General features: G+C 35.1%; 1 protein-coding gene across 1 annotated transcript in view; it reads left to right on the top strand.

Moving 5' to 3' along the window:
• Nucleotides 1-245: 245 nt before the first annotated feature.
• lt (vacuolar protein sorting-associated protein light) overlaps nt 246-10879 on the top strand; it is a 49343-nt gene continuing 38709 nt past the window's right edge. Inside the window, exons 1-8 of the mRNA XM_089240703.1 lie at nt 246-728; nt 3272-3370; nt 4087-4182; nt 6291-6374; nt 7897-7971; nt 8108-8239; nt 8441-8560; nt 10122-10189. Of these exons, the coding sequence (XP_089096829.1) occupies nt 708-728; nt 3272-3370; nt 4087-4182; nt 6291-6374; nt 7897-7971; nt 8108-8239; nt 8441-8560; nt 10122-10189 (695 nt within the window). The 5' untranslated portion in view covers nt 246-707. The remainder of the gene's footprint in view (nt 729-3271; nt 3371-4086; nt 4183-6290; nt 6375-7896; nt 7972-8107; nt 8240-8440; nt 8561-10121; nt 10190-10879) is intronic.

Here is a 10879-nt window from a genome sequence, read left to right as displayed (position 1 = left end):
GTAAAAAATATTTTCTTAATTATAAATTATACCTTCCCCCCCTCTATAATCCGTGAATGTAGCATAGCGCGATTTTTCCCCCTCTCGTATCATAACTATAAATTTTATATATTTTACAGTATATAAAATGAGAAAATATCTTTGATTTTAATAAAACTATAAATGTTTCAATTCTATAGGATTTGTTTAATATTTTATTCTTTCCTTTTATATAATGAATATTAACCGCATCGCAACGTATCAATGATCGTGTTCTTCCGCTGTTGTGTGGATATAGTTACGGATATAATTCGATATGTATAATTAATTAATTTTTTTTTATCCGGATAATAATTCGAGATAATCACGAGTGATTATAAATTCGATGTGCGCGTTGGTTTTTGTGCTTGTACATGGAGTTAAACGAGCGGTCAATTTATTAATAAGTTTTAAGTATGGAGGCGGGTAGCTGTTGTAAACAAATAGCGAGGGGCGGTCGATTCGGCTTTTAATCTTGGGTGTTGCGAGTGTGTGTGTGTGTGTCGTGTGCTGTTGCGTGCATGTGTGTATGTTTATATCGCATACAATTATTATGATGATAAAGCTTTTATTTGTCGTCTGACCAACTGGAATAGTTTTCGGTGCAGCGCTGTTGACATTTTATAAAGTGCCATTTCTGTGACGTGACTTTGTGATCGGGTGTAGAGAGCTGTTCGGCTGCGTTTTAAATGGAAGCGATTCAGTCCGAGGTACGTACGTTACGGTAATTTTTAGTCTCTGTTGATGTTTATTTATTTATTGTTATTAGAGAAATAACTCGTGAATGCATTGAAAGTGTCTTGAACTGTTATCTATTATCACTTATGTTTAAACGTAACCGAAGACACAAAATACGAATATAAAATTACAAATTCATGGCCGCAACAGGCGATAAGGTAGCCGATATATGTATGAAAATCCCGTATTATGATACTCTTAATTGAGATATGGGTGGGGGGGGGGAAAGAATAACTATGCCCCCCCCCCACAAGGGTGGGGGCCTTTTTGTGTTTTATTCTATGAATTTACAGAAGGGCCCGCTAAAGACCTCAGCCTAGGGGCCCTGCTCCAGGGTGTGTATGGGGGGAGGGAAGCAAAGGCCATTTGAAACCCCCAATAAATTGTGTGATGGGGTTGTGCTCCCCCCCCCCCAAAAAAAAATCCATGACTCTACAAAGGAACGCAGCAGCATTCTGTTTACCGTGTAGGGGTTCTGTCTGGTGATTTTTAGCCCCTCTCAATGTTTTCTTTATGTTGAGTGCTCTGGTTGGGGCCATGGGGTTAACAGGGATCTATGCAGGCCGTCTTAAGAGCATCATGGCCCCCCCCTGGCCAAGTGATTTTTCTGACGCCCTACCAGGCAAATTCTTGAAAATTTCAACCACATTTATTTTTTGTGAGGCCCCTCTTCTCTTGAGGTCCCCTGGTCCCGTGTAGGACCATGCATTAAGACTGCACTGGTTCTATGCAGAGGGATGGATTTATGGTTTGCCACCCTTTTCCCATTTTCATCACATTTTCTTTACCACAAATTCTTTTGCTTTAAAAAGACATTTGGCAATAAATCTAGCATAAGCACCTATTGTCAGAAGTATATTTATAGTTTTGTCACCTGTGGGTTACGTGAATTTTGTCACCCTTCTCCATTCTAATCTAGTTTTCCTGACTACTCTTTTCTTGAATTCGCTACCCTGTGTTTTAAACCGCTTAACCTTCCCCTATTCCTGCAAGTACACCCGTGTCTCTAAAGTCACTCTTTTAGTCATTCACAAACTTGTATGATTTTTTAATCACTCACAAGCTTGCACATTGTTTTGGTCATTCACATGCTTCCACATTGTTTTAGTCATACACATACTTGCCCATGCTCTAAGTCACTCTGCTCACTCACGTGCTTGCAAACTCTCTAGGGCAGTGGTTCTCAACCTTTGGAAGCTTGCGGCTCAGTTGAGTTTTTTTTTCTAGTGGAAGGCCCGGTCAAAAGCACAACTAATGAGAAGTAAATGGGGAAAAATCAAACTTGTGGCCCGGTTTGACTGATACCATTGCCCAGTACTGGGGCGCGGCCCGGCGGTTGAGAAACACTGCTCTAGGTCACTCACTGACTTGCTGTCTGGGCAGCGAGGAAGATTTATTCAGGGTTCTCTCATTCTACTACTTTTCTTGGCCACTGATTCCTCAAATTTGCCACCCTCGGCTATATCCCGTCAGGTCCCAGTGTAAATATGCCTCTGCCCTTGGAGACAAATCGTTAGCGTTGGCCCCTAGTCCGTCCGTCCCTGTAATTCAATCATACACATCACTCACTTCACTTCTGAAATATAGATGGCAGCACTGGAAAATCAAAACATGGCACTACACATGCACTCAGACTGTTAGGTATACATGCAGTTGCACTTCCGGCACAGCTCACATTTGGAGAAATTTCAGAGAGTGAGCTTTGATAAAAAGACAATTCATTGATGTTATATTGCTATATACAGGAATGCATTGCCATGTGCAAAGCAGGGGGCAACAAGATAATAATGTTATTTTTCAGGAAAAACGACTCCCTTCAGAGGAAAAGAAATTTTGAAACTCCGAAAATTCTGCAATTGCCTGTGCAGGCTTGAATCCAAGATGATATGTTGTGAGGGGCAATTTTGTAGGTTCATAAGATTATGCGGAGTTTTATGGGATAGACAGATTTTTTTTTCCGTTATTATCTGGTTCTTGGGATTGCTCTTTCTTTTGATCTCCACCTGAATGAGGAAATAGCATCAGCAGATGGTGAAATATATATATATATAGACAGTGAAAATTAAAAATTCGCTTGATTGGCTCGTCATTTTCTAGTCTTTCAATTGCTATTTCTTTTTCCATTGACACAACTCTTTTTTCATTTGTTACAAGGACTTGTCACAGTGTTGCAACAGTCAGGACCACAACTAGATGCTTGGTCACCCAGGACAAGTGTGCATTTTGGCGCACCCTGTAATGTTGAAGGTAAGGTTTGAGAATGAAATTTGAGCCCCCTCTGGTCCAGCTCCTGGGACACAAAATCCTCCTGCTCCCCCTTAGTTGCGGCCCTGGCAATAAATAGTAAAAAGGTATGCAAACCAACATAGGTTTGGCTACTTACCTTATTGATAGAGGTTATACAGTATAATGTGGTTGAATTTTTGTAATTTAGCTTATGTTATCATTTTGAAAAAGAATATAAAATACTCACACTCATCTCATTGATTTTTGTTTAATTTGTCAAAATTTTTAGATTGAAGCAGAGAAAAAAGCAGAGACAGAAGAAATGGATGGGGAAGAAGATGAAGGTGGAGACGGCGATGATGAAGAATCTGGGTCAGAGACAGAAGAGGTATTGACATATTATTCTATGTTACCTTGATCTAACTGTTTTGTTATCGTGGTTCAGAAATAACGTCTGGTTGTGCTCATTTTGGATGGAATTGGTAACAGAAATAAGATGCTAATTGTAGCAGTCTGGTGTCATGAGCCTTTCTATTTATCTATCTATGCTCATTTACTATTGATTCAGAATGCCTTCAGTATTTTAAAAGAAAGCAAGCTGTGTGAAGTTAGTATGCAAACTAGGAAATGGATACCAAGTGGAGATAAAATCATGTGCCTCTGCAGAGAATTGAATCACTAACCTCTCACAGTCCAAGCAAGTGGTTGGTTCATCTCTGCTTCGCATCCGGTGTCTTTTTTCCACTTTGTATGAAACTGCTGAGAGTGACATTGTTTCTCTCTATGAAGTTAGTATTTCAACTTTGAGACACGAATGCTAGCCTGGCTCCCATTCGAAAAGTCTCTCCAGCACTAGAATCTTTATTGGAGTTTTATTCCGAAGAAAAATAGTGAAAAGTTTGAAACATTTATTATTTAAATGTTGAGAGTAAGCTTATGCAAGTACAATAAAAAAATTTTTTTTGTTTAATAAAATAAATTTTTATTTGTTTACAGATATTCGTAGGCACAAAAATGTATAAAATTGGTTTTTTTTTGTAGAGAGAATGTTTAGAAATGAGTATATGTTATCTTTTTTTTATTGATTTTATTATTTCACAACAGGAAATAGAACCCAAACTAAGATATGAAAGGATTAGAAATGACATCCCAACAATTTTGAGTTCTGATGCTGCTAGTTGTGTTGCTATCCATGACAAAGTAAGTCAGAAAATTTAATTATGAACTTCACGTATGCCAATACATGCAGGGATTATTTAGTATTTGTGTATAAAGGTCTGTTCACCCATGTTCTTAAACAATAAAACAGGTGCACAAAATTGCCTGTTGGTCTATCTGGTTGTTTCCATAATTTTATCTGGCACCCAAAGAGATTCTAAAAATACTTTATTATTCCAAAATATGATATGGGTCATTCTCACAAAATTGGCCTAAAGTTGCCCCCCCCCCCCCCAGAAAATGCTGGCAGTATACATTAAGCCCCAGTCCCACGATTCTTGGTACGCGACACTGGGCAAGATAATTGAAGTAAAATATAATAAAAAGTCTTTGTTGGACATAAACTGCAAAAACCACATCCGGCATAAAGGAAATCCCACACTTGTTCAGAACAAACACAGGGTGGGATACAGTTTTTGCGGTTTTATGTCCAACAAAGACTTTTTATTACCTTTTACTTTAATTACCTTACCCTGCGTTGCGTACCAAGAATCGTGGGACAGGTTTTTTAACTATATTTAGCATAGAACTTTTTTTTCATCACTTTCCATTTATATTCTTGTCTCTGACATGTCACAACTCTATAATTTTTTTATCAATAGATTTTTAGAATTTACTTAAACAAATTTCCATTTCTTAAAGAAATATTGTTCTTCTGACTCAGCCTCATCCCATTTTTCAAATTTTACAATGATAACTTTCTATCCTAAAACAAAAATATATTGTTATTTAAATAACATGTATTTTTAGGACCAGTGTACTTTCATATTTTTATAATTTGAAATATTTTTCATCAATTGTTTATAGCCCAGTGATAATTTTCCCCAGCTTTTTTTTTATGCATTTGTGACATTTAGGGTACTGGATGAAAACTACAACTAGTGTTGCAGGACTAAAACCAATCAAATTTAGTCTTAGGTTAAGAAGAATGTAGCCATTGAACTTTTTGTCAGATCATTTGGAACTGCAAAGTACAAATTAGATTTATTTGGAAGAAATGTGGCAATTTGTTTTTATTAAATATCCTCCTCCCTGCTACTTTTTTTGTGAGAACTATGTAATTGAAAATTATTTTCACTCTTACACATTTCAGTTCAGAGACCTATTATTTTTAAAAACACACGTTTTCAACATGCTTATTTTTTATGAGTTTCACAAACCATAAAAAAATGTCTTTCTCCTGGCATTAAGTAACTAGAAGGATAATTTGATTATACGTTAATAAGTTCTGCTGGGGATAAGAATTTTAAAAAATCCTAGCGAAAAATGCTCCAGCAAAACAAAAACAAATTAAACAAATCTTTAAGACCCATGAAATTGAGGAAAAAAGAGCCAGAAACCCAAATAAAAAAGTGAAAATGTGATTAACAAAGTAACTGTTCAGAGTATGAGTGCGTGCCGAAGTTGAAAATGAGTCACCAAAATGAGTGTGTGGAACATGTTGCAAGTGTCAATCAAATATCTAGTCAAGTGCTGAAACAGGTAAAATGCTGCATCGGATCTGCCTATTCCATAACACTGTTAAAATTAAATTGTTTTCACCATTGATTTTGGATAAACATTGCTGCTGGCTAAATTTCATTTTAAGTGGGGAATTCTTAGGGACTTTTCCTGCTGAAAAGTCCCTAAGAATTTTTTTTTTACTTTTTGGTGGACATTTACTTTTGATAATTTTTTTGTCCAATTTCTTGAGAATGAACCATAATGGACACAGGGTTAATGTGATATGTTGGCCTACAAAAATAACTATGCAGAAAACACCACTGCACATATCAGCAACAAGTATGATCATGATTTCATTAAATTTTTTTATTCATATTTGATTCTTGAAGTAATTTAGCTTCTATATGGCTCACAAGAGTGATCTTGGACAAAATATTGCCAGCAAGCAGGAAAGTTTGTGCACACTCATGGTTTAAAAGTTGTTTTTTCAATTAGTAGACATTTTTTTTTGTTTTATATTCTTGAAAAAAAAACTTGTTAGTTTAATTGTATTTTCCATAAAGAGCAAAAATATGTGGATTAAGTTTTTTTTGTTTCTGGGCTGTTGAGTTATATTTTGGGCTTCAATTTTGAAGTTTTTTTATCAGTTCGTAGCTCTGGGGACTCATCTTGGTGTGATTCATATTTTGGATCTTCAAGGAAACAAGATTCGTTCCAAGGAGCTTGTTCTGGTATGTTTACTGGTTAAATTATTTTGATATACATATGATATAGTCTATATATATAAAATTGACTTTTCGTCTGCATGAATGTTCTTATATATATATATATACCTATGGAATATATATAATCAGTCATTTTCCCACATTTTGTGTACTCTCTGGTTCCCCTTCTTTCACTGTGATTTTCACCCTTTAAGTGGTTTTTGAAATTTCAGTGATCCACGCATTATTACTCACATAGTGGTAATCACTAAACTCTTTGTAAAATGTCACCTTTTTTTCATGATATTTTTTTTTCCAATTGTGCACAGCCAATAAGTGTGTTCTTACCCAACACGAGAATAATAATAGTGAAAAAACAAGGAAGAGAAATACTCTTTTTCCATTATTTATACTGTAGACATATACAGTACTATATATGCATATACTATACTACCTTGAAGGAAAATAAAAAACAGTCTCTTTCTCTCCTTTGGTTATCAAACTTTGAATAAAGGTAGATTCTGCCCACTGTCAGTTGATCTGACACATTGGGAGACAGAAAACATGTTAGCAGGAAAAGAAAACTTACAACAGTATCTGGGCTCAGCATTGCTGAAATAAGAGGGTTTTAAGGAAGTGGGGAGACATCTCAGAATTGTAGAAACACAAGGCATCACGTTAGGTTAGGTAACTTGTCATTGCCACTGTAAGAGTTAAGGTGTATCATAACAGCAGAGATGAGAACTGAAACTAAAAGCTTGCATCTATGATTGCCATGTAAGGGCAGATCATCCAGACACCAAGCCCACACAAAGACTAGATTGTCATGTCACTTTCAATGATGTAGCTGTGTTATTTATTGGCCAAGGTGTGCCTATAGGAAATTTTCTTACATTATTACAAATATTTTGATTTCTTCATAAGCGAATGCTTGGAACTGAGTGTAAATCAGGGCTTGACAAATCCCAGGTGCTGAGTAGCCTTGATAAATATAAAATTAATGTTAATGCTTAATTTTATTTTATGTATGATGACTGAAGTCTGAGGACAGCATAAAATTATTAGATATTATGTTGACGTCTCTGTTGGTATCCTAATGCATGAGCACAGCCTGATTGGGGGGGGGGGGGGGGGGGTAAGTATTGCTGCCATACACACATAAGACACTACCCTTTCTAAAAACATTTAAAACCTAAGGTATGAAATACATCCACTTTTTCATTTCTACTTAGTTTTTCTGTCTTATAGTATAAGGGAAGTTTAAATTGTCCATAGATGGTGATAGACCTTAGTTATGCTCGATTTGAAAGAAATGAAAGTATTAGCCAAAAATTTGATACGTTTTAAATTTATGGAAGAAAATATATTTGTGCCATAGTGTTTTCTCGGTTCATCTTCTATTTTGTTATGGGAACTTCATTGAAGAGGAGATAAAAAAATTAGTTTATAGAGATTTAGAAAATAAAAAACAAATATATATACTCTGTATTTTAGTTTTTTCAGTTTCATTGGCAATAATTTTTTAACTTTGACTTTTTTTTTTCTGCAGCACATTACATCAGTAAATCAAATAAGCATTGATAACAGTGGAGAATACATTGTATCGTGTTCAAATGATGGAAAGGTAGAATATTCTGTTACATCAAAATCAGCGTTACTCATATATTTTCATATTTCATAATTGGTACACATGATTTTTTTTTTGTAACCATAAAATTAAAATCCTAATATTTTTTGTGCTTAATCTATTTGTTCAACAGGTGGTTGTTCACAGTATATACACAACAGATATGCATTCTGTAACAATTGATTCACCTGTTCGAGCAGTAGCTTTGGACCCTTACTTTGTCAAATCTGGATCTGGTAGAAAGTTCATTTTAGGTTGGGACAAGGTGAAAAATATTTAAAATATAATAAGACACATAGATATACAATCTCTCTTAGAATGTAATTCTGCTTTCTATCAAATATTTTAAGTTTCACTCAGCAGAGGCTGCACATTTAAAAAATCAATTTGATGTCATAGTTGTTTGTTCAGAATTATGAGTTGATCTTTCTGTAAAGAAAGATTAAAATTTCAGTATATCTTTCAGGTAGTACTATATGAAAAAGTATTTCTTGGACGGTATAAACCAACTGTCTTATATCAAGGAGAAGGACCTATTCGCAATATAAAATGGAAAGAACAATTCATTGTGTGGTCAAGTGATAAAGTAGGAATTCTTTTCAATAATGTATTTTGATTATTTTATCTATAATATTGTTATTAATATTAGTTATGACAAAATAATTAGGGCCACCATGTGTTGATATCCAATACAGAGCCTTGATTTTGATTTAAGGAGGCCCTTGCAAAGTAAGAATTTGGCAAACAGCACCACATAAAACATTCTTCTGAGGAACTTCTAACAAATTTTTGCATGTCTGAATGCAGGGCCGCAACTAGATGCTTGGTCATCTGGGGCAAGCGTGCATTTTGAGGCCTTCTTCTAATGTTGAAGGCGAGGTTTTAGAATGAAATTAGCACCCTCTCGGGTTTAGCACCCACGAGATCGGCCTGCTCTCCCCTAGTTTTTAGTCCTGCTTTTTCCTACTTTTTCTAATCTTTTGAGTGGGAGCCCTGGATAGAACTAGGAAGACTAGACTTAAGCATGTTATTCCCTATATATTAGCCACTTTCTTATATTTACCAAAATTTCTGCTCGAGTCACTTGGGTGTGCTTGTAACCATGTGTCTTCTCAGGCCCATCATTTCTGGGAGTCTTGCCCCCCCCCCTCGGCTTTAGAAAATACACTATAAATAGTATATATATATATACTTTGAGTACATGTTCTGTGTCTCCCTTCCCCCCCCCCCCCCAGAAAAAGTTGAAATGACAGCCGTCTCTTGTGTTTTGGTTCCAAATTGTGATCTTTTTGCCGGCAAGAATTTTGCTTTGATATGTACTTTAAGAAACTGCTTTGCTCCCATAGGTTAGTTAGTTTTTTTTTTTTTTTTGTGAAATGCAATAGACCTCTTATATCTGTATTTTGAAAGTTGAAAATGTGGTAGCAGAGATGTTACTATGTTGAGGTAACTCTAACCTCTGAGGTTGCAGAGGATCACATGGTGAGCTAATCTCTGCAAATTATATGCTATAAAAACATCTGAATTTATGGATACCCTAATATGATGCTGCTATATGCAATCTTTAGCTTTTTCCCCCCTAAAGCCCCATTTAAATTTGAATAAAAAATCCAGTTTCTTTTTGCAAAGGATTGTGGGAAAAGGGTATACATCACAAAAATTCTCGTAGAATAAGGCATAAATGTATTTTCCCCCCTTTCATCTGAAGGGGGAAAAGTAGTAAAGCAGGTGTCAGAATTTTACCAATTTTACTGCAATATTGCACATATAAATGGGGCTTAATAGTGTAGAATTTAAATAAATATTTTTTAAATAATTTTTATAATTTTTCGAAAATTTCTAGATAGTGTTTTTATAAACAAGTAGAAAAACAATTTTTTTTTAATGTAGTCAATGATCCCTTAAAGAGTTTTCTCATCCTAAACTTTCCCCGAGGGGGCCTTTGAAAAAGACCCCTTGGGTTGACTTTGTGAAAGTGGCCCTGCATCTAATTAGTTCTTGTATGCAAAAATTAGTGCATTGTAAATGATCAAATGCCAATTCGTGTATTTAATTCTAGAAAATGTTTCTCATCCATACAAATAAAAAAATATGATCTTCAATGAAAGGAATATATTTTATTTATAATATATTTGCTTTATTTATAGACTATCAGAGTGTATGATTTATCTGCAAATATTACAATCTCTGTCATTAAGAGGGATTGTGACCCTAAGTGAGTTACTGCTAAATTATTAGTAAAATATTTATTGTGTATTTGTTTATAAATATTGTTGTGCGAATAGTTTTTCAATTCATCATGGGTGGACAGACCTTTGGGGTTGCTGGTCATAATTTTTGCCTAGGATAACTATTGCAAAAGGTTGTAAAAGATCTAAATATGCACCCATGCACAAACATCACAAAGAACCAGTCCACTTGATAGTTATCAGATGTGGGCTGTGTTCAATAATATTCTATGCATATGCAGGCTGCACTAAAACATTAGCCCTTTAAGTGGCAATTAGAAATCACTGAACCCTTATTTCGAAAGACCATATTTTTTTTCATGAAGTAGGCTTTCTGCCGATTTTCAACAAGCATAATCTAAGGGGTGTAGGAAAAGGTTTTCCATTGAGTGAAATCATTTTCACAAAATATCTGGGCTTGTCAATGCTAAAATAAGATGCTTTTATGGAGGCGAGGCATCTCATCATTGCCGGTCAATGGGTTAACTGAAAAGAAATTACTTTAAATAGATACTTTTAGTGTCTGGGATTTCCATAATGATTTGAAGATTTGTGACATCATTAAAATTTTGAATTCATTGCTATTTCAATACAGTACAGTGATACCCCGACTTATGTCAGTAATTAATTCCAAGACTGATGTCAAAAAATATATAAATCAGGATAAACATTTCCAA

The sequence above is a fragment of the Pholcus phalangioides genome, unplaced genomic scaffold, assembly GCF_987345545.1.
Source record: "Pholcus phalangioides strain wild (caught in Gottingen) unplaced genomic scaffold, Ppha-v1.0 ptg000013l_1, whole genome shotgun sequence".
Lineage (NCBI taxonomy): Eukaryota > Metazoa > Arthropoda > Arachnida > Araneae > Pholcidae > Pholcus > Pholcus phalangioides.
The sequence above is the reverse complement of the archived record's forward strand: the minus strand, read 5'-3'. Positions and strand labels throughout refer to the sequence as shown.